The sequence below is a fragment of the Heteronotia binoei genome, chromosome 2 (genome assembly GCF_032191835.1).
Source record: "Heteronotia binoei isolate CCM8104 ecotype False Entrance Well chromosome 2, APGP_CSIRO_Hbin_v1, whole genome shotgun sequence".
NCBI classification, from domain to species: Eukaryota; Metazoa; Chordata; class Lepidosauria; order Squamata; family Gekkonidae; genus Heteronotia; species Heteronotia binoei.
Window position 1 is genome coordinate 10,436,033 of NC_083224.1, and position 23,898 is coordinate 10,459,930.

Here is a 23,898-nt window from a genome sequence, read left to right on the forward strand (position 1 = left end):
TAAATAAATAAAAGTGCTTTCTTTGTCTTTTTCCCATGGGATCTAGGGAGCCAGGCAAAGGACGCTTTGGCTCTTTCCTTCCTTCCCCAGGTTACAAGGGGGGGGAGCCTCAGCCAATAGAAGGGAGAAAGGCTTGGCTCAGTAGCTCTGCTGTGCGATTCAGAGAGTCTGGAAAAAAACAAGCTCTACCTCCCCTTTTCCTCCCCAAGGGAGGAGCCTCAGCCAACGGAGAAAACAGTAGCTCCTGAGCAAGCCTTGCAAAGCAAACTGTTCAGCAGAAGGAAGCAAGAGAGAGGGAAAGGGAAGCCGAGGGCAGCCAGTTGCTGGGGAGGGGGGGCTAATGGGAGCCCTGGGCGGGGGGCTTGATTTGGCCCCCGGCTTGCATGTCTGCCACCCCCGCCCTGCATTGTCTGGGCTGGGAGTGCGTCCTCGCTTCCTCCCATTTGAAACTTGAGCTCCGGCAGCGGGATAAGGCAGGAGAGAGCAAGAGGAGGGTTCAGAGAGACTCCAAAGCGTCCTGTTGTTCTTTCTTTCCGAGGCTGCAGCCGGAGCCAGCAGCATCTCCCCTTTGGAAAGGGACTGGGGAGGCGGGGGGGGGGCTGTTGGAAAGAGCTCTGCGTGGGCTCTGGAAGGAGGGCTTGCAAAGGCCAACCTGCCGGGGGAGGGGGGGGCGCTGCGCAGGACTAGTCCCCAGCAAGAGGGTCAGTCCCCGCTCCTAGCAGCCTCTGCCAAGCGTGTGGTTGGTTGGCTGGCTGCGGGGGAGAGGGATGTGGGGGCTTCCCTCTCTGCCCGTGCTGCTGGCGCTGGCCCCTTTCCTCTGGGGCTCCGACGGGGGGCTCCGCCGGCGCTCGCAGCGGGTGCAGCACGGGCGCTGCAGCTACACCTTCGTCCTGCCCGAGGCCGACCTGCCCCCCTGCCGGCAGCAGCAGGAATTGCTCCTCGGGGCGGAGACCTTCGACGGCAACGCCTTGCAGCGCGACGCCCCCCTCGGCCCTGCCGACCCCCGCCACGACCCCCCGGCGCGGAGGGTGCAGCAGCTGGAGAGGGTCCTGGAGAACAACACCCAGTGGCTGCTGAAGGTAAAGGGGGGGGGGGCGGGCCCTGGGTTCAAGGGGAGGCGCGCGCGCCTGGGGTTGCCATCTCCCGGCTGGTGAATTCCTGGAGGTTTTTTTTAGGGATGGATCTTGGAGGGAAAGGAGGTACCTCGGCGGCGTCGAATGGCACAGAGTCCACCCTCCAAAGAGCCAGCTGGGTGTAGTGCTTAAGTGTGCGGACTCTTATCTGGGAGGACCCGGTTTGATTCCCCACTCCTCTACTTGCACCTGCTGGAATGGCCTTGGGTTAGCCATAGCGCTCTCGCAGAGCTGTCCTTGAAAGGGCAGATTCTGTCTGAGCTCTCTCAGCTCTACCTACCACAAAGGGTGTCTTTTGGTGTTTGGTGTAGTCGTTATGTGCGAAGACTGTTATCTCGGAGAACCAGGTTTGATTCCCCGCTCCTCCAGTTGCACCTGCTGGAATGGCCATGGGTTAACCATAGCTCTCCTAGGAGTTGTCCTTAAAGGGCAGCTGCTGGGAGAGCCCTCTCAGCCCCACCCACCTCACAGGTTGTCTGTTGTGGGGGAAGGAGATAAAAGCGATTGTGAGTTGCTCTGAGAGCTCTCTCAGCCCCACCCACCTCACAGGGTGTCTTTTGGTGCTTGGTGTAGTGCTTAAGTGCGCAGACTCTTATCTGGGAGAACTGGGTTTGATTCCCCACTCCTCCACTTGCACCTGCTGGAATGGCCTTGGGTCAGCCATAGCTCTGGCAGAGCTGTTCTTGAAAGGGCAGATTCTGTCAGAGCTCTCTCCCATCTACCTCACAGGGTGTCTGTTGATGTTTGGTGTAGTAGTGAAGTGCACGGAGTCTTATCTGGGAGAACCCGGTTTGATTCTCCACTTCTCCACTTGTAGCTGCTGGAATGGCCTTGGGTCAGCCATAGCTCTTGCAAGAGTTGTCCTTGAAATGGCAGCTTCTGGGAGAGCTCTCTCAGTCCCACCCACCTCATGGGGTGTCTGTTGTGTGGGGAGGAGGTAAAGGAGACTGTGACTGCTCTCTGAGATTCAGAGTATAGGGCGGTATATAAATCCAATATCATCATCATCATCATCATCATCATCATCATCATCATCATCATCATCATCATCATCATCATCATCATCATCATCATCATCATCTTCTTCTTCTTCTTCTTCTTCTTCTTCTCTGTTACTCTGGGGAATTGCTGCCTGTGGGGTGACATGATAGAGGTTTACAAGATTATGCATGGGATGGAGAAAGTAGAGGAAGAAGGACTTTTCCCCCTTTCTCACGATACAAGAACTCGTGGGCATGCGATGAAATGGCTGAGCAGTCAGGTTAAAACGGATAAAAGGAAGTACTTCTTCACCCAAAGGGTGATTAACATGTGGAATTCACTGCCACAGGAGGTGGTGCTCAGCAATTTCATTGAATGCCCACTTGCACCTGCTGGAATGGCCTTGGGTCAGCCAGAGCTCTCTTATCTGGGAGAACCGGGTTTGATTCCCCACTCCTCCACTTGCACCTGCTGGAATGGCCTTGGGTCAGCCAGAGCTCTCTTATCTGGGAGAACCGGGTTTGATTCCCCACTCCTCCACTTGCACCTGCTGGAATGGCCTTGGGTCAGCCATAGCTCTGGCAGAGGTTGTCCTTGAAAGGGCAGCTGCTGTGAGAGTCCTCTTAGCCCCACCCACCTCACAAGGTGTCTGTTGTAAAGGAGGAAGATAAAGGAGATTGTGAGCCACTCTGAGATTTGGAGTGAAGGGCAGGTATAAATCCAATATCATCTTCTTGAGAGCCAGTTTGGTGTAGTGGTTAAGTGTGTGGACTCTTATCAGGGAGAACTGGGTTTGATTCCCCCACTCTTCCTCTTAACCACTACACCAAACTGGCTCTACCACTATACCATAGTAGCTGTTCCTCAAAATTTGATTTCAGCTAGTTGATTTCAACTGATGGCCTCTTTGGAATCCAACTCAAGACTTAGCGCGGTGCCTGTAAAATGCATTAACCTGGCCTCTTCAGCTGCATTTGTGGTGCAACGGAGCATGCGCAGAGTGCCTTTGCTTCCCCCATCGAGTAATGCCCTGTATGTGCTCTTTGGTGCCTGGGGCTCTGAATATAAACGTTGCTTCCTCCTCCTCAGCGGTAGAGCATCTGCTTGGGAAGCAGAAGGTCCCAGGTTCAATCCCCGGCATCTCCAACTGAAAAGGGTCCAGGCAAGTAGGCGTGAAAAGCCTCAGCTTGAGACCCTGGAGAGCCGCTGCCAGTCTGAGTAGACAGCAGTGACTTTGATGGACCCAGGGCCTGGTTCAGTAGAAGGCAGCTTCATATGTTCTTCGTATGTTCTTCCATAGCCAGCCACAGCTGGGGTCGGGGCCTGAGGTTCTCAGGGGTGGCTTTCAAGCAAGAACATCCAACAGTTTATGAATTCATTCATTTTCATAGAATCATAGAGTTGGAAGGGATCTCTAGGGTTATCTAGCCCATGAAACCCACAAACCTCTCCCCCTAAATTCACAGGATTTTCATTGCTGTCAGATGGCCATCTAGCCTCTGTTTCAAAACCTCCAAGGAAGGAGAGCCCACCACCTCCCAAAGAAGGAAGCCTGTTCCACTGAGGAACTGCTCTAACAGTCAGGAAGTTCTTCCTAATGTTGAGCCGGAAACTCTTTTGATTTAATTTCAACCCGTTGGTTCTGGTCCTGCCTTCCGGGGCCACGGAAAACAATTCCACACCCTCCTCTATAGGACAGCCCTTCAAGGACTTGAAGATGGTGATCCTATCACCTCTCAGCCGCCTCCTCTCCAGGCGAAACATGCCCAGCTCCTTCAACCTTTCTTCATAGGACTTGGTCTCCAGACCCCTCACCATCTTTGTCGCCCTCCTCTGGAACTGTTCCGGCTTATCTATACCCTTCTTAAAATGTGGTGCCCAAAGCTGAACACAAGACTCCTGGTGAGGTCTTACCAGAGCAGAGTAAAGCAATACCATCCCATCACATGATCTGGACACTATACATTTTGTTGATACAGCCCAAAATTGCATATGCCTTTTTAGCCACCGCATCACACTGTTGACTCATGTTCAGCGTATGGTCCACTAAGACCCCTAGAGCCTTTTCGCACATATTACTGCTAAGACAAGTCTCCCCCATCCTATAGCCATGCATTGGATTTTTCCTACTTAAATGTTTTTTCTCTGTCGCTTCCGGGGTCATAACAATTCACATCCCCAAGGGATTTCTGCAGGCCAATAGCCCTCTGTGTGTGTGTGTATGTGTGCACATGTCTATGTGGATGTGCGTGCGTGTTTACACCTCCGCAAATGGGAAGGCTGAGTGTGAAACAAGAGGAAGCGAAACATAAAAAGCATTATTATATTCCGCAGTGACTTTTGTCTTTTCCTAAGGTGACCAAAGTACAATAGCGTCAATTGAGTCATTTTAGTTTTTAGGGAAAGTTCAGCCTTGATTTGATCTGGAACACTCTGACCGATTCCTCACTCACCTCAGTTTGGTGTAGTGGTTAAGTGTGTGGACTCTTATCTGGGAGAACCGGGTTTGATCCCCCACTCCTCCACTTGCACCTGCTGGATTGGCCCTGGGTCAGCCATAGCTCTGGCAGAGGTTGTCCTTGAAAGGGCAGCTGCTGGGAGAGCCCTCTCCAGCCCCACCCACCTCACAGGGTGTCCAGGCCCACCCACCTCACAGGGTGTTTGTTGTGGGGGAGGAAGGTAAAGGAGATTGTGAGCCGCTCTGAGACTCTTCGGAGTGGAGGGCGGGATATAAATCCAATATCTTCATCTACCTCACAGGGTGTCTGTTGTGGGGGAGGAAGGGAAAGGAGATTGTGAGCCGCTCTGAGACTCTTCGGAGTGGAGGGCGGGATATAAATCCAATATCTTCATCTACCTCACAGGGTGTCTGTTGTGGGGGAGGAAGGGAAAGGAGATAGTGAGCCGCTCTGAGACTCTTCGGAGTGGAGGGCGGGATATAAATCCAATATCTTCATCTACCTCACAGGGTGTCTGTTGTGGGGGAGGAAGGGAAAGGAGATTGTGAGCCGCTCTGAGACTCTTCGGAGTGGAGGGCGGGATATAAATCCAATATCTTCATCTACCTCACAGGGTGTCTGTTGTGGGGGAGGAAGGTAAAGGAGATTGTGAGCCGCTCTGAGACTCTTCGGAGTGGACGGCGGGATATAAATCCAATATCTTCTTCTTATGCCGCTCTCACACTCCTCTTCTCCGGGGGGCTTCCGTGATATTTCACACTATCTGCCCCGGGGCTACAACTAGCTTCGCCTTTTTCACCTGGCAAACAGAAACCGGTTTTTAGAGCATCTTGTTTGCTGCGTAAAAGAGGCAGAAAGGGTTGCAGCCCTGGGGCAGCTTGTGCGAAATCCGACAGAAGCCCATGGAGAAGAGGAGAGTGAGAAGCCTAGTGGGGAATTGGTCTCTGATTTGTCTTTTTGGCAATCCCTGGTAGCCATAAGACTCTCCTCCAACACCAAGCATAGTTTACTCAGACTCAGTTTACTCAGACCAGTAGGAGCCCTCCAGGGTCTCAGGCAAGTTTACTCACAGTTTACTCAGACCAGTAGGAGCCCTCCAGGGTCTCAGGCAAGTTTACTCACAGTTTACTCAGACCAGTAGGAGCCCTCCAGGGTCTCAGGCAAGTTTACTCACAGTTTACTCAGACCAGTAGGAGCCCTCCAGGGTCTCAGGCAAGGGTCTTTCACATCTCCTATTGCCTGGTCCTTTTTAACTGGAGATGCCGGGGATTGAACCTGGGACCTTCTGCATGCCAAGCAGAGGCTCTTCCCCTGAGCCACAGGCCCTGCAGACCAAAATCCTCATGCCTTCACACTGATTAGCTGGGTGGTTCATTGGAAGGCGGGTGCAGATTAGCGTTGCCAGGTATCCTTTGGCCACTGGTAGGAGATGGGGGTTTCCATATCCAGGTTGGGAAACCCCTAGACCGATTTTCCACTAGCCGTACTCCGCTGTCACACTCCTCGTCTCCGCGAGGCTGCCGTCAGAGTTCACACTGTCTGGCCCCGGGCTTTGCATTTTTTGTGTGGCAAAGAGAAACTGGTTTTTAGAGGCTCTTGTTTGCTGCACGAAAGAAGGGGAGCGAGTTGGTAGGGGCTGCCCCCCCCCCAGTCTGGGTGGGGGGTTCCCCCGCCTGGGACGTTCCCAACCTGCTTTGGGCCAGCAGGGGGGAACCTCTCCCGACGTTGTCGGTGCAATGATGTCACCCGGAAGTGACATCATCGCACCGGCGACATCACGTGGCGGCCACTCTTCTTTTTTTTGAAGTTAAGAAACAAATTTATTACAAATTTGGAATATACAACAACAAATGAATATAATGCATCAAAATTATACATAGCAATGTCAACTGGTTTGATTAATCAAGTAGCGTTGCCAAGTCCAATTCAAGAAATATCTGGGGACTTTGGGGGTGGAGCCAGGAGACATCAGGGGTGGAGCCAAGATCAAGGCTTTGACAAGCATCATTGAACTCCAAAGGGAGTTCTGGCCATCACATTTAAAGGGACGGCACACCTTTTCAATTCCTTCCTTCCATAGGAAATAATGAGATAGGGGCACCTTCTTTTGGGGCTCATAGAATTGGACCCCCTGGTCCAATCTTTTTGAAACTTGGGGGTGTTTTGGGGAGAGACACTAGATGCTATACTGAAAATTTGGTGCCTCTACCTAAAAAAAACAGCCCCCCCCCCCCGAGCCCCAAATACCCGCGGATCAATTCTCCATGATTTTCTATGGGAATAAATCTCCATAGGGAATAACAGAGTTCCCAGCAGACATTCCCCTCCCCTCCCCCCGCTTTCTGATGACCCTGAAGCGGGGGGAGGGCTTCCAAACCGGGGGATCCCCTGCCCCCACCTGGGGATTGGCAACCCGATAATCAAGAGTTACATCATTGTAATTTTCATAGTTAATCAATATACAGCAAACATTTTAATTGAATCGAGTGCCCAAATATTAAACTAAAAGGCTCCAAAGTGAGCATGCAACTGAAAACCAGGTCAGTTTGGCAGCATAAATGATGCTGGGAAAAGAAGTACGTTTTGAGTTAATTAAGTATGGAAAAGACAAACATTGTTTTGATCAAAAACGTTACTATTGCATGCAATGGGAAAGCTACTTAGTACCCAACTAATTTAAAGAAGTGAAATGAAAATGACGAGAAGAGAAAAAAAAAAGAAAAACTGTTGTTTTGTAGTAATAGTAGTAGTAATAATATAAACCTTTAACAAATGCGTGGCGGACACTCTAGACGTTTCCGGGAAAACTCTATGGTTTGCCCAGACACTCTAGCCATCTGGGAGAGAAAACTCTATGGTACAGTAGGTACCATAGAGTTTTACCTTCCCAGATGGCTAGAGCACGCAGGGAAACCGTAGCATTTCCACTGTAAAGTAATACCTTACAAGAGTGATGTGAAATAACATTCTGATTTTGAAAGCTACTTAATACCCAACTAATCTGAAGAAGTGAAATGAAAATGATGAGAATAGAAAAAAAGAAAAACTATTGTTATGTAGTAGTAGTAATAATAATAATAATATAAACCTCTAACAAATGCATGGCGGCTATTCTAGACATTTCCGGGAAAGCTCTATGGTTCTCCCAGACACTCTAGCAATTTGGGAGATAAAACTCTATGGTACCATAGAGTTTTCCCCTCCCAAATGGCTAGAGCGTCCAGGGAAACCATAACGTTTTCCCCGGAAATGCCTAGAGCGGCTGTGAGTGACGTCGCCGGTGCAATGACATCACTTCCAGGTGACATCATTTGCGTTGCACGCATGTTTTGTGCACGCACGAAAGTCCCTCACCGGAGAACAGCGGGGACTTGGCAACCTTGGAGAAAAGGAGAGTGAGAGCGGCATAAGGCTAGTGGGGAATTAGTTCTAGAGATTTGGGGATTGAAGATGGGGAAGAGAAAGACCTCAGTGGGGTTCAATACCATAGAATCTGCCCTCCAACACATCGTTTTTTCTCCAGGGAAACTGATCTTTGTAGTCTGGAGAGGAGCTGTAATTGCCGGGGATTCCCCAGTCGCACCTGGGGGTTAGCCTACCTCGAGATGGACTTCTTGCTGAGCAGCTGAATGAAATACGAAGGGCACGTTTTCCTCGGTCAAGTGAAAGAGGTCTGAGATTTAGGATTATTTAAAAAGCTGTCAACAGAAGGAAGGGGCTTGGGAAATGGCTGAACCCAGCCCCCTCTCCGGCTACGAGCTCAGTTTCAACACCACCGGCCTCCAAAATAGGCGACGGTCACAGCTGGGAGAAAGACTTCCTTTTCTCCCAAGCACCGTCCGACTTCACCCCGGGCCACCCGAGGGAGAGCTGCTGACATCAGGCCTGCAAATAGCTCTGCCCCGGATTGGCTCGGGAACGGCTGGAATGACATTTGCAGCGCAAAGGGAGCCGTTGGGGTCTGGGGAAATCCCTTTCTGCAGAGGGATGGGCGAGAGGCTGGGGAGGGCAACATTTCCCAACCTGAAGCATCCCCTTTTAGGGTGGCCAGGTCAAATTCAAGAAATACCTGGGGACTTCGGGGGTGGAGCCAGGAGACCGGGGGCGGAGCCAGGAGACTTCGGGGGTGGAGCCAGGTAGGGCTCCCAATCCCCGGGTGAGTAAGGCAAAAATAGGAACACACTGTAATTTACAAAGCAAGAATAAATGCAACCACTCTTCTTATGCTTTCAGTTCATGGGAACACCACAAACACAACTTTCAGCCAAAAGACAGCGGCTCTTCACTGAGCTCAACATACATAGTCGTTCCAGGTCAATATAAGAACATAAGAACATAAGAGAAGCCATGTTAGATCAGGCCAATGGCCCATCCAGTCCAACATTCTGTGTCACACAGCGGCCAAATATATATATATATATATATATATATATATATATATATATATATATACACACACACACACACACTGTGGCTAATAGCCACTGATGGACCTCTGCTCCATATTTTTATCTAACCCCTTCTTGAAGGTGGCTATGCTTGTGGACGCCACCACCTCCTGTGGCAGTGAATTCCACATGTTAATCACCCTTTGGGTGAAGAAGTACTTCCTTTTATCCGTTTTAACCTGTCTGCTCAGCAATTTCATCGAATGCCCACGAGTTCTTGTATTGTGAGAAAGGGAGAAAAGTACTTCTTTCTCTACTTTCTCCATCCCATGCATTATCTTGTAAACTTCCATCATGTCACCCCTCAGTCGACGTTTCTCCAAGCTAAAGAGCCCTAAGCGTTTCAACCTTTCTTCATAGGGAAGGTGTTCCAGCCCTTTAATCATTTTAGTTGCCCTTTTCTGAACTTTCTCCAATGCTATAATATCCTTTTTGAGGTGCGGCGACCAGAACTGCACACAGTACTCCAAATGAGACCGCACCATCGATTTATACAGAGGCATTATGATACTGGCTGATTTGTTTTCAATTCCCTTCCTAATAATTCCCAGCATGGCGTTGGCCTTTTTTATTGCAAACGCACACTGCCTTGACATTTTCAGTGAGTTATCTACCACGACCCCAAGATCTCTCTCTTGGTCTGTCTCTGCCAGTTCACACCCCATCAACTTGTATTTGTAGCTGGGATTCTTGGCCCCAATGTGCATTACTTTGCACTTGGCCACATTGAACCGCATCTGCCACGTTGACGCCCACTCACCCAGCCTCAACAGATCCCTTTGGAGTTCCTCACAATCCTCTCTGAATACCATCGCTTTGACTATACAGACTTTTGTTGGCAGGGTGATGTCTCTGCTTTTTATTATACCGCCCAGGTTCACCATAGCTGTCCTCCCAAGGAGCAAACGTCTTTTAATTTCAATATTTTGCAATGCTGTACAGGTACGATACCTTGCTGTCTAAACATGTCCTGTTTCTTGGTAGACGCAAGCGTACCATTTATTCAAGTGCAGCGAGGGTGTTGTTGTTATTGTTGTTCAGTCGCGCAGTCGAGTCCGACTCTTTGCGACCCCCTGGACCAAGTCATGCCAGGCCCTCCTGTCTTCCACCATCCTCCGAAGTCTGCTCAAATTTGTGTTTGTTACGTCAGTAACGCTGTCCAGCCATCTCATCTTTTGCCACCCCTTTCTTCTTTTGCCTTCTGCCTTTCGCAGCATCAGGGTCTTCTCCAAAGCATCTATTCTTCTGCGCTCAGCCTTCCTTATGGTCCAGCTCTCACAGCCATACATTACTACTGGGAATACCATCGCTTTGACTATACAGACTTTTGTTGGCAGGGTGATGTCTCTGCTTTTTATTATACCGCCCAGGTTCACCATAGCTGTCCTCCCAAGGAGCAAACGTCTTTTAATTTCATGGCTACAGTCACCATCTGCAGTGATCTTGGATCCCAGAAATGTGAAGTCTGTCACTACTTCCATGTCTTCCCCTTTCATTTGCAGTCCTCAATCCCACAGGTATGGTGACACAGGGTCAAGGCTCCTTCCGTGTTTCGTACCCCACTTCCACTGGCCGCCTGTATTTTTTCCGGAACCCATGCTTAGGCAACAACTCTCACATAACTTACATGTCTCATCTGCACGCTTGATGGAAGTGGCGTATGAAACACGGAAAGAACCTTGGAGAACCATTCGTGCAAGCTGCAAAGTAACATTTGTATTGTAATGTGTGAGCCATTGCCTTTAGCACGGGTTTCAAAGCTAAAAGAAAAGCGGCCAGTGGAAAGATAGATAATTTAAAAGTGAACGAAACACAGAACTGAACCACCGTACCTGTCAGACTTCGGTCTGCCACCCATAGGAGGAATCCTATACAAGCGTGGTGCTGTCTATGTCTTTCAAGCGAAGGAGAGCTGAGACTGTGGACTGTAAAGCGCTACCTTACAAGAGTGATGTGAAATAACATTCTGGTTTTGAAAGTACCACCTTACAAGAGTGGTGTGAAATAACTTTTTGGTTTTTCTGTGGACATTTAATGAATTCTGTGATGATAATAATATAATTGCATCATTATGAAAGAAATTGCTTAAGCATTTATTTGCAACATAAAAACGCAGTGGTTTATTTAGAAGATGAAGAAGAAGATATTGGATTTATATCCCCCCCTCCACTCCGAAGAGACTCAGAACGGCTCACAATCTCCTTTCCCTTCTCCCCCCCCACAACAGAAACCTTTTGAGGTAGATGAAGATATTGGATTTATATCCCGCCCTCCATTCCGAAGAGTCTCAGAGCGGCTCACGATCTCCTTTACCTTCCTCCCCCACATCAGACACCCTGTGAGGTAGATGAAGATATTGGATTTATATCCCACCCTGCACCCTGAAGAGTCTCAGAGCGGCTCACAATCTCCTTTCCCTTCCTCCCCCACAGCAGACACCCTGTGAGGTAGATGAAGATATTGGATTTATATCCCACCCTGCACCCTGAAGAGTCTCAGAGCGGCTCACAATCTCCTTTCCCTTCCTCCCCCACAACAGACACCCTGTCAGGTAGATGAAGATATTGGATTTATATCCCGCCCTCCATTCCGAAGAGTCTCAGAGCGGCTCACGATCTCCTTTACCTTCCTCCCCCACATCAGACACCCTGTGAGGTAGATGAAGATATTGGATTTATATCCCGCCCTCCACTCCAAAGAGTCTCAGAGCGGCTCACAATCTGCTTTCCCTTCCTCCCCCACATCAGACAGCCTGTGAGGTAGATGAAGATATTGGATTTATATCCCGCCCTCCACTCCAAAGAGTCTCAGAGTGGCTCACAATCTCCTTTCCCTTCCTCCCCCACATCAGACAGCCTGTGAGGTAGATGAAGATATTGGATTTATATCCCGCCCTCCACTCCGAAGAGTCTCAGAGCGGCTCACAATCTCCTTTACCTTCCTCCCCCACAACAGACACCCTGTGAGGTAGATGAAGATATAGGATTTATATCCCGCCCTCCACTCTGAAGAGTCTCAGAGCGGCTCACAATCTCCTTTACCTTCCTCCCCCACAACAGACAGCCTGTGAGGTAGATGAAGATATTGGATTTATATCCCGCCCTCCACTCCGAAGAGTCTCAGAGGGGCTCACAATCTCCTTTCCCTTCCTCCCCCACAGCAGACACCCTGTGAGGTAGATGAAGATATTGGATTTATATCCTGCCCTCCACTCCGAAGAGTCTCAGAGGGGCTCACAATCTCCTTTCCCTTCCTCCCCCACAACAGACACCCTGTGAGGTAGATGAAGATATTGGATTTATATCCCGCCCTCCACTCCGAAGAGTCTCAGAGCGGCTCACAATCTCCTTTACCTTCCTCCCCCACAACAGACAGCCTGTGAGGTAGATGAAGATATTGGATTTATATCCTGCCCTCCACTCCGAAGAGTCACAGAGGGGCTCACAATCTCCTTTCCCTTCCTCCCCCACAACAGGCACCCTGTGAGGTGGTTGGGGCTGAGAGGGCTCTCACAGCAGCTGCCCTTTCAAGGACAACCTCTGCCAGAGCTATGGTTGACCCAAAGCCATTCCGGCAGCTGCAAGTGGAGGAGTGGGGAATCGAACCCGGTTCTCCCAGATAAGAGTCCGCTCACTTAACCACTACACCAAACTGGCTGTCCAGTTGGTGTTTGCTAATCAGTACACTGATTTGCTCTGCCTGGGGATTGGCAACTCTAGCTTGGAGTTCTGTAGCACTGCTTGGTACAGAAAGGGCTTTGGAAGCGGAGTGAAGGCAGCACCCAGAGCTCCCTTTGGCTGCCTCTCCCAACACTCCGTGTCCCTCTGACCCTCATGTTACGATGCTCCCCTTCCAGCAGAGAGGGCAGATATTCTGACTCCAGCTGGAACTACTTACGGGGACCTGTTTTCTTTGGATTCCAGTCCTGAAAAAACAAGCCAGTAGAAAGCAGGAGGGAGGGAGACCGGGGTGGGGGAATAGAGGCGTTGTGAAAGAATTAAAAAAGCAACCCTAAATTAGCCGGCTGGTTAGCAAGGGAGGATAAACACATGGAGCAGAGGTCCGTGAGCGGCTATCAGCCACGGGGTATAGATGGAGCACACTGTGGGGCAGCGATGTTCAGAACCGGATCTGAGCATGTTTTTTGAGGGGGGGATTAAAACATGACGCCCCCTCGTGGTCCTATTCTATTTTGTGGGCCCATAGCATAGAATGGACTCTTTACCTAATTTGCCACCCCTTCCTCCGTCAGCGTCCGGGGCAAGCACTCCCCTCTGCCCCCTCCCCCTAGATCCGGCCCTGGTGATGCTCTGTATTCTTGGTGCGCGTGGGGGATAACAGTGGGAAGGCTTCTGCAGTTCTGGCCCCGCTGGTGGATCTCCTGATGGCCCCTGGGTTTTGGCCAGTGTGAGACACAGAGCATTGGACTGGAGGGGCTACTGGCCTGATCCAACATGGCTTCTCTTATGTTCTTATGTCTGGGGCAGAGATGCTCTGTATTCTTGGTGCTTGGGGGGGGGGGCACAGTGGGAGGGCTTCTAGTGTCCTGGCCCCACTGGTCGACCTCCTGATGGCACCTGGGTTTTTTGGCCCTTGTGTGACACAGAGTGTTTGACTGGAGGGGCCACTGACCTGATCCAGCATGGCTTCTCTTATGTTCTTATGTCTGGGGCAGAGATGCTCTCAGTGCTTGGGGGGGCACAGTGGGAGGGCTTCTAGTGTCCTGGCCCCACTGGTGGATCTCCTGACGACCCCTGGGTTTTGGCCACTGTGTGACACAGAGTGTTGGACTGGATGGGCCATTGGAATGATCCAACAGGGCTTCTCTTATGTTCTTCTGTGACACAGAGTGTTGGACTGGATGGGCCATTGGAATGATCCAACAGGGCTTCTCTTATGTTCTTATGTGACACAGAGTGTTGGGGTGGATGGGCCACTGGCCTGATCCAACATGGCTTCTCTTATGTGACACAGAGTGTTGGACCGGATGGGCCACTGGCCTGATCCAACATGGCTTCTCTTATGTTCTTCTGTGACACAGAGTGGTGGACTGGATGGGCCACTGGCCTGATCCAACATGGCTTCTCTAATGTTCTTATGTGACACAGAGTGTTGGACTGGAGGGGCCACTGGCCTGATCCAACAGGGCTTCTCTTATGTTCTTATGGGACACAGAGTGTTGGACTGGATGGGCCTTTGGCCTGTTCCAACATGGCTTCTCTTATGTCGAGTATTATCCTGCGGCTCCGAGCAGGATGTCTGCATTGCTACGAGCGGGGCTTTTTTTGAGCAGGAACGCACAGGAACACAGTTCCGGCTGGCTTGGTGTCAGGGGGTGTGGCCTGATATGCAAATAAGTTTCTGCTGGGCTTTTTTTGTGGAATAATAATGATTGTGAGGAGTTATGGCCTAATATGGAAATTAGTTCCTGCTGGGCTTTTTCCACCAGAAAAAAGCCCTGGGTATGAGAGATTGAGTTCTGGTACATAAGAACATAAGAGCAGCTATGCTGGATCAGGCCAATGGCCCATCTAGTCTAACACTCTGTGTCACACAGTGGCCAAAAAACCCCAGGTGCCATCAGAAGGCCAACCAGTGGGGCCAGAACTCCAGAAGCCCTCCCACAGAGCATCACTGCCCCTGACAGAGAGTTCCAGCTATGCCTCATAGCTAATAGCCACTGATGGACCTCTGCTCCATATTTTTATCCAATCCCCTCTTGAAGCTGGCTATGCTTATAGTGAATTCCATGTGTTAATCACCCTTTGGGTGAAGAAGTCCTGAATAAATGTAAGTTTAACTTGTTTGGGGTATACTTCTTGGGAGATTTATTTACTACACTCAGCATCACGCTTCCATGGCGGGGCAAAACTCAGCCATGTTCTCCAAATATCCCAGTACTGCTAAGCAGTCACTGTCTCCAGGGATACTGACTGCTATCGTCTTGTGACCAATTTGCCCTTTCAAGGACAACTCTGCCAGAGCTCTGGCTGACCCAAGGCCATTCCAGCAGCTGCAAGTGGTGAGCGAGGAATCAAACCCGGTTCTCCCAGATAAGAGTCCGTACACTTAACCACTACTCCAGACTGAATCAGAGTCTTAGAGCGGCTTACAATCTCCTATATCTTCTCCCTCCACAACAGACACCCTGTGAGGTGGGTGGGGCTGAGAGGGCTCTCACAGCAGCTGCCCTTTCAAGGACAGAGTCTCAGAGCGGCTCACAATCTCCTTTCCCTTCCTCCCCCACAACAGACACCCTGTGAGGTGGGTGGGGCTGAGAGGGCTCTCACAGCAGCTGCCCTTTCAAAGACAACTCTTGCAAGAGCTATGGCTGATCCAAGGCCATGCTAGCAGGTGCAAGTGAAGGACTGGGGAATCAAACCCGGTTCTCCCAGATAAGAGTCTGCCCTTTCAAGGACAACTCTTGCAAGAGCTATGGCTGACCCAAAGCCATTCCAGCAGCTGCAAGTGGAGGAGTGGGGAATCAAGTCTGCGCACTTCACCATTACACCAAACCGATAGAAATAAAGCACACAATTGTATCATCCTCAAACCATCCTTTCCTCAGTCTGTGGAATAATTGTCTTCCGCAAAACTGGTCTCTGGTGCCAAAAAGGTTGGGGACCGCTGTTCTAGGGGATCTCCAAGCCCTGCCCTAGCAAGACCCAGCCACAGTAGCCAGACCCCAAGCCCCCTGGATTTTCTTTCTCTTTTCCCTTTAGGCAGTGTGTGAACAAATTCTGCTGTTCTTTGGAGGCTCCCCATGGAGACCCAAAGCCTGGGTCAGGCTCCCAGTTCCCAAAACACGAAGGGTCAACCTCCCCCCCCCCCAGCCCACCCCTTTCCCCTCCTTGGCGCTTTTGATGTTTTCAGTTTGTTATTCTTGTTTTATCAGAAACGGAGCCGGCCCTTGGCTTTCTTTGCCAGCTGGTTATTTTTCATTTCGGGAGAAATTAATTTTAGTTCGCATGCAAACATGGACTGGAGCCAAGGGGTGGGTGGGTGGGGGGGCAAAGATGGGATTGGGTGGAAAATAGTAACTTAGGTCTCTGGGCTGCCCGTCAATCGGGACCGGCAAGTGATGATTAACGAGTCAGCTTTTAGAAGGCTGCGGAGAGACTGGGTCAGGAGTCTGTGGGCTGGGGTTGCCAACCTCCTGATGGTAGCTGGAGACCTCCCAGAATAGAAATCGCTTCCCCCTGGAGAAAATAAGAGTCAAACAGGACCAGGGAGGGAGAAAACAGAACGTGGAACAAGAAACCTCACCATGACTCTGTGAGCGAAGAATTAAAAACTAGATGTGTAATAATTAGAAACCGGGCTTTTTTTGTAGCAGGAACTCATTTGCATATTAGGCCACACCCCTCTCGTGCAAAAAGCGGCCCCGTGGCGCAGAGTGGTAAAGCGGCAGTACTGTGATCTGAACTCTCTGCTCACGGCCTGAGTTCTATCCCCGCGAAAGCTGGTTCAGGTAGCCGGCCAAAGGTTGACTCAGCCTTCCATCCTTCCGAGGTCGGTAAAATGAGTACCCAGCTTGCTGGGGGGAAAGTGTAAAAGACTGGGGAAGACAATGGCAAACCACCCTGTAAAAAGTCTGCTGTGAAAACGTTTTGAGAGCAACGTCACCCCAGAGTCGGAAATGACTGGTGCTTGCACATAAGAACATAAGAGAAGCCATGTTGGATCAGGGGACCTTTCCTTTCCTTTCCTTTCCTCTTATGCAGCCAATCCTCCAAGAGCTTACAGGGCTCTTCTTACAGGGCCTCCTGTAAGCTCCAGGAGGATTGGCTACATCAGGAAGGTGTGCTCTTATATGCAAAGAAGTTCCAGTTACAAAAAAAAGGCCTGATTATAACAAATAAATAGAATTTTTATTATTACTATTGCTAGCCAGATGGAGTTGGAGGCCATGGCGTTCTGCATAGTCGACCTGTGGGAAATTAATGTTGGCTCACAGGTGAAAGGAATATCCCACTTTCTAAAAGATACTGTTACATAGGAGCAGGACTTTCATATAACATTATTGAAGAGCCCCGTACCACAGAGTGTCAAAGCTGCAGTACTGCAGTCCTAAGCTTTGCTCACGACCTGAGTTTGATCCCCAGTGGAAGCTGGGTTTTCAGGTAGCCGGCTCGAGGTTGACTCAGCCTTCCATCCTTCCGAAGGCGGTCAAATGAGTCCCCAGCTTGCTGGGGGGAAAGCGTAGATGACTGGGGAAGGCAATGGCAAACCACCCCATCAAAAGTCTGCCGTGGAAACGTTGTGAAAGCAACGTCACCCCAGAGTCGGAAATGACTGGTGCTTACACAGGGGGCCTTTCCTCATTTCATGTGCCAACAGAACATTGAATAGACAAGATTATTATAAAATAGACCCTGGACGAAGGATTTGTTCTGAACCAGAGTAATCAGGACTGGCAATCCAGTGGATATTTTTTTTTCACTGTTGGAACCTGGACCTGTGTTTGAAATTTTTATATTTGATGGGTTTATGTATGGAGTATTGCATGTAAAGACCGTAAAAAGTGTATTGCGATGGATGGTGAGAACTTTTATGAATAATTTTTGTACCACGTTTTGGAATTTCTGATCTCTTAAGTTTTTCAGTAAATTCCGTTTATTGGTTATAATTGTCACACGTATAGTTTTTTGCAAGGGCCTTTTTTTCTTTTTGAGCAGGATCGCACAGGAACGTTCCAAGATGGCTTATTGGCCTGTTCCAAGATGGCTTCTCTTATGTCAAGTATTACCATGTGGCTCCGAGCAGGATGTCTGTATTGCTACGAGCGGGGCTTTTTTTGAGGAGGAACATAGTTCCGGCTGGCTTGGTGTTAGGGGGCGTGGTCTAATACACAAATGAGTTTCTAGTGGGCTTTTCCTGCAAAGCCCTGGGTGAAATCGTGGTGGTGTCAGGGGTGTGTGGCCGAATATGCAAATGAGTTCCTGCTGGGCTTTTTCTGCAAATCTTCATTCATAGAGTCACGGTGAGGTTTTTATTTGTTTCGCCCCCTTGAGAGAATGGCTGTGTTGGAAGGCGCACTCGATGGCGTTATACCCTGATGAGGTCCCTCCCCTCCCCAAGCCCCGCCCTTCCCTGGCTCCACCCCCTTAATCTCCAGGAATTTCCCAACTGGGAGCTGACTATCCTACTTTTGAAGAAGATATTGGATTTATATCCCGCCCTCCACTCCGAAGAGTCTCAGAGCGGCTCACAATCTCCTTTCCCTTCCTCCCCCACAACAGACACCCTGTGAGGTAGATGAAGATACTGGATTTATATCCCGCCCTCCACTCCGAAGAGTCTCAGAGCGGCTCGCAATCTCCTTTCCCTTCCTCCCCCACAACAGACACCCTGTGAGGTAGATGAAGATATTGGATTTATATCCCGCCCTCCACTCCGAAGAGTCTCAGAGCGGCTCGCAATCTCCTTTCCCTTCCTCCCCCACAACAGACACCCTGTGAGGTAGATGAAGATATTGGATTTATATCCCGCCCTCCACTCCGAAGAGTCTCAGAGCGGCTCGCAATCTCCTTTCCCTTCCTCCCCCACAACAGACACCCTGTGAGGTAGATGAAGATATTGGATTTATATCCCGCCCTCCACTCCGAAGAGTCTCAGAGCGGCTCACAATCTCCTTTCCCTTCCTCCCCCACAACAGACACCCTGTGAGGTAGATGAAGATATTGGATTTATATCCCACCCTCCACTCTGAAGGGTCTCAGAGCGGCTCACAATCTCCTTTACCTTCCCCCCCACAACAGACACCCTGTGAGGTAGATGAAGATACTGGATTAATATCCTGCCCTCCACTCCGAAGAGTCTCAGAGCAGCTCACAATCTCCTTTACCTTCCTCCCCCACAACAGACACCCTGTGAGGTAGATGAAGATATTGGATTTATATCCCGTCCTCCACTCCGAAGAGTCTCAGAGGGGCTCACAATCTCCTTTCCCTTCCTCCCCCACAAAAGACACCCTGTGAGGTGGGTGGGGCTGGAGAGGGCTCTCACAGCAGCTGCCCTTTCAAGGACAACCTCTGCCAGAGCTATGGCTGACCCAAGGCCATTCCAGCAGCTGCAAGTGGAGGAGTGGGGAATCAAACCCGGTTCTCCCAGATAAGAGTCCGCATACTTAACCACTACACCAAACTGGCTCTCCACACCAAACTGGCTCTCCATTTGCATAGGTGTAGCTCTGCTTTCTGGATTTCAGAAGAGGGATCCAAGCGAGAGGTGGGCAGCAGCTAGGGTTGCCAATCCTCAGGTGGGAACAGGGGATCCTCCAGTTTGGAGGCCGTCCTCCTGCTTCAGGGTCATCAGAAAGCAAGGGGGTGGGGGAGGAAGGAAACGTCTGCTGGGCACTCCATGATTCCCTGTGGAGACTGATTTCCATCGAGTATCATGAAGCATTGATCTGCGGTTATCTGGGGCTGTTTTTTGAGGTAGCGGCACCAAATTTGCAGCATAGCATCTAATGCCTCTCCTCAAAAGACCCTCCAAGTTTAAAAAAGATTGGACCCGGGGGGGGGGGGTCCAATTCTATTGGCCCGCAAAGGAGGTACCCCTAGCCTTCATCATTTCCAATGGAGGGAAGGCATTTCAAAGGTTTGCTGTCCCTTTGAATGTGATGGCCAGAACTCCCCCTTGGGAGTTCAGTTGTGCTCGTCACACCCTTGCTCCTGGCTCCACCCCAAATATATCCTGGCTCCGCCCCCAAAGTCCCCAGATATTTCTTGAATTGGGCTTGGCAACTCTAGAAGGGGAGGGACGGTGGCTCAGCGGCAGAGCATCTGCTTGGGAAGCAGAAGGTCCCAGGTTCGATCCCTGGCATCTCCAAAAAGGGGTCCAGGCAAATAGGTGTGAAAAACCTCAGCTTGAGACCCTGGAGAGCCGCTGCCAGTCTGAGAAGACAATACTGACTTTGATGGACCAAGGGGGGGGTCTGATTCAGTAGAAGGCAGCTTCATATGTTCATATGTTCATAGAAGCAGCTCCATCCCGAAATCCCAGGGCTGTAATAAGAATGCTGTTCGCAGAACTAGAGACTGTGTTTTGGAAGCCTCTACAACAGGGGCGGCCAACGGTACCTCTCCAGATGTTTTTTGCCTACAACTCCCATCAGCCCCAGCCAGCATGGCCAATGGCTGGGGCTGATGGGAGTTGTAGGCAAAAAAAACATCTGGAGAGCTACGGTTGGCTACCCGTGCTTTACAGGATGCCCCGGTTCTATTTATTCAATATTTCATAGAATCATAGTGTTGGAAGGGACCTCCAGGGGCGTCTAGTCCAACTCCCTGCCCAATGCATGGAAATCACAAATATCTGCCCCCATCTCCCCTGCGATTCCTGCTTAGGGTTGCCAAGTCCAATTCAAAAAAATATCTGGGGACTTTGGGGGTGGAGCCAGGAGACTTTGGGGGTGGAGCCAGGAGCAAGGGTGTGACAACGATCATTGAACTCCAACGGGAGCGCTGGCCCTCACATTGAAAGGGACGGCACACCTTTTCAATGCCTTCCTTCCATCGGAATTAATGAAGGATAGGGACACCTTCTTTTGGGGCTCATAGAATTGGACCCCCTGGTCTAATCTTTTTGAAACTTGGGGAGGGGTACTTTGGGGAGAGGCACTGGATGCTATGCTGCAAATCTGGTGCCTCTGTCTCAAAACACAGCCCCCCCCCTCCCAGAGCCCCAGATACCCACAGATCAATTCTCCATTATTTTCTATGAGAATAAGTCTCCATAGGGAATAACAGAGTTCCCAGCAGACATTTCCCTCCCCTCCCCTGCTTTCTGATGACCCTGAAGCGGGGGGAGGGCCTCCAAACTGGGGGATCTCCTGCCCCCACCTGGGGATTGGCAACCTTACCCCTGCTCCATGCCCAGAAGATGACAAAAAAACAAACGAAACCCTCCAAGATCTGGGGCCAAATTGTCGTGGAGAAGATTGCCTCCTGACCGGTATTCCCTGTACGCTGGGTTAGCGTGAGCTAGCGCACAGATTTTCAGCCTGCAGCTCCCACGTTTTTGTCTTAGCTCAGGAAAAACGGCATCAGAGCACAATAATTTACGCAGCAGCTCTCAGCTTGAATGCTAGCAGCTCACGACTGGAATACCAGTAGCTCACAAAGTAGAAGTTTTGCTCACAAGTCTTAGAGGGAACACTTTTCCTGACCCCAAAGTATCAATCAGCATTTCCCTGGGCTTGTAAGAAAGGGCCATGAGAACGGAGCACTGAACAATGATATAATACTTAGATCTTAGCACCAAACGATACGTAATGCCGATTTTAATTCTGACTGTATCATTTTATTGAATGGATTATTTTATAGCCGGTATATCTTACTGTTTTACGATTGTGGATTTCTGTGTTGTGAGCCGCGCTGAGCCTGCTCCGGCGGAGAGGGTGAAATATAAATAAAATAAATAAAATAAAATAAGCACTGATGCAAGCCTTCCTGCCCTCCTTCTCACAATCTGCCTAAGTTCACTGGATCGTCATTGCTGTCAGATGGCCGTCGAGCCTCTGTTTCAAAACCTCCAAGGAAGGAGAGCCCACCACCTCCCGAGGAAGCCTGTTCCACCAAGGAAGCACTCTAACGGTCAGGAAGTTCATAGAACCATAGAGTTGGAAGGGACCTCCAGGGTCATCTAGTCCAACCCCCTGCACAATGCAGGAAACTCACAAACACCTCCCCCTAAATTCACAGGATCTTCATTGCTGTCAGATGGCCATCTAGCCTCTGTTGAAAAACCTCCAAGGAAGGAGAGCCCACCACCTCCCAAGGAGGAAGCCTGTTCCACTGAGGAATCGCTCTAACGGTCAGGAAGTTCTTCCTAATGTTGAGCCAGAAACTCTTTGGATTCAACCTTTCCTCATAGGACTTCAACATTTTAATGCCACCTCTCCAGAGACCTGAACTCACAGCCAAGAAACTAGGGTTGCCAAGTCCAATTCAAAAAATATCTGGGGACTTTGGAGGGTGGGGCCAAGAGACATTGGAGGCGGAGCCAGGAGACTTTGGGGGTGGAGCCAGGAGCAAGGTTGTGACAAGCATAATTGAATTCCCAAGGGAGTTCTGGCCATCACATTTAAAAGGACCGCACACCTTTTAAATGCCTTCCCTCCATTGGAAATAATGAAGGATAGGGGCACCTCCGTAGCATTGGATGCTGAAAATTTGGTGCCTCTATCTCAAAAAACAGCCCCCTCCAGAGCCCCAGATACCCACAGATCAATTTTCCGTTATACCCTATGGGAATCGGTCTCCATAGGGAATAATGGAGTTCCCAACAGACATTCCCCTCCCCCCCACCCCACTTTCTCATGACCCTGAAGTGGGGGGAAGGGCCTCCAAACCGGGGGATCCCCTGCCCCCACCTGGGGATTGGCAACCGTAAAAGAAACACTTCCCTTGTCCTTCTTCATTCCCTCAAAGCAGTTGGTTAAACAGAGAAACCTCCTCGGGCTAAGAGAGCGTAAGAACATAAGAGAAGCCATGTTGGATCAGGCCAATGTCCACTCCAACACTCGGCATCACAGGTGGGAAGGAATTGGGAGAACTCTAGGTATCACCTGGAGGTTGGAAACCCTATCAACCTCCCATATTCTCCCCCCACAAGCTGGAGGTATTTTTTTTTTTAAAAAAAGCACTGTTCAATGAAAACAAAAATATCCAAGAAGGAATGTCCACCCCACGTTATCCCTTCTCTCTGTTCCCACGCATTTCTCTTCCTTGATAAAGCTATCCAGGCGGCTAAATTATCAAATAAAAAGAAACATTTAAAGTAAACGTGAAATGTGCGGTCAGGCCCTAAGCTAATAAAGGCGGGGGGAGGTGGGGTGTCAAAAGGAGATCCCGTGTTCATTCCCTCGTGTGAGAGATGCCTGCCACATCCAACGGAGCACGGTTCTCACAGCCGCTCAACGGTCTCATTCAAATGCTGAGAAAACCTGTTCACCTTGTGAACAAATACTTTTAAAAAGAAATATTAAGAACAATCTGTTCTCTTTATTTTTTTAAATTCAACTTTTTTAAATTTCAAAAATAGCGTATACCAGGGGTGGCCGACGGTAGCTCTCCAGATGTTTTTTTGTCTTCAGCTCCCATCGGCCCCAGCCAGCATGGCCAATGGCTGGGGCTGATGGGAGTCGTAGGCAAAAAACATCTGGAGAGCTACCGTTGGCCACCCCTGGCATATATAAATGGTTCCTGTACCAGCATTCAAACTAACTCAGATAACTATTTACAGAGTCGTCTAGAAGTAAATCAGGTTATGATACAGTGCATTTTTTGGTAAAATATCTTGTTCAGTTAGATATGTCAATACCGGGTACCATAAGTCAATAATCTTCTTTCCATATAACATTGGGGGCATGTCTTTGTTCAGGTAAGACAGCTTGATGAGAATAAAATAGTCCCAAATCCTGTTTCTCCATATATTTACAGTTGGAATATTGCGAGAATTCCAGTTGTATTGCAATTGCTAAGAGGTAGGGATGCCAACCTCCAGCTGGAACCTGGAAACCCCCCAGAATTCCAGCTCATCTTGGATGTGTTTAAAAAGGAGTGGAAGAAATTTAGAGGATATATAGAGAAAGAGTGGAATGTAAAAACACATTGGACAATTTATATGATTTCCCTTTTTCTTGTAGGTATCGTGCAATATTTTTTTAAAAAAGAAAACCCTCCATAAGCTTGTCTTTACATGTTTGCTTTCACAAAATGCATAACCGTAGTCAGTTCCCTCTACAACCCCCCCTCCATTTCCTGTGTTAATCCTGAGGTTTTTCCAAACCCTGGGATTACTGAAACCTCCTTTTTCCCTGGGGAAAGTTGTAGCCTTCTGGGTTCAGAAAGAGCCGTTTCTGTGTGAGTT

The 23,898-nt window shown here is 49.7% G+C and overlaps 1 protein-coding gene across 1 annotated transcript in view; it reads left to right on the forward strand.

Moving 5' to 3' along the window:
- Positions 1–767: 767 nt before the first annotated feature.
- Positions 768–23,898, forward strand: part of ANGPT4 (angiopoietin 4) — an 88,474-nt gene continuing 65,343 nt past the window's right edge. The window contains exon 1 of the mRNA XM_060233463.1: positions 768–1,079. Within this exon, the coding sequence (XP_060089446.1) occupies positions 768–1,079 (312 nt within the window). The remainder of the gene's footprint in view (positions 1,080–23,898) is intronic.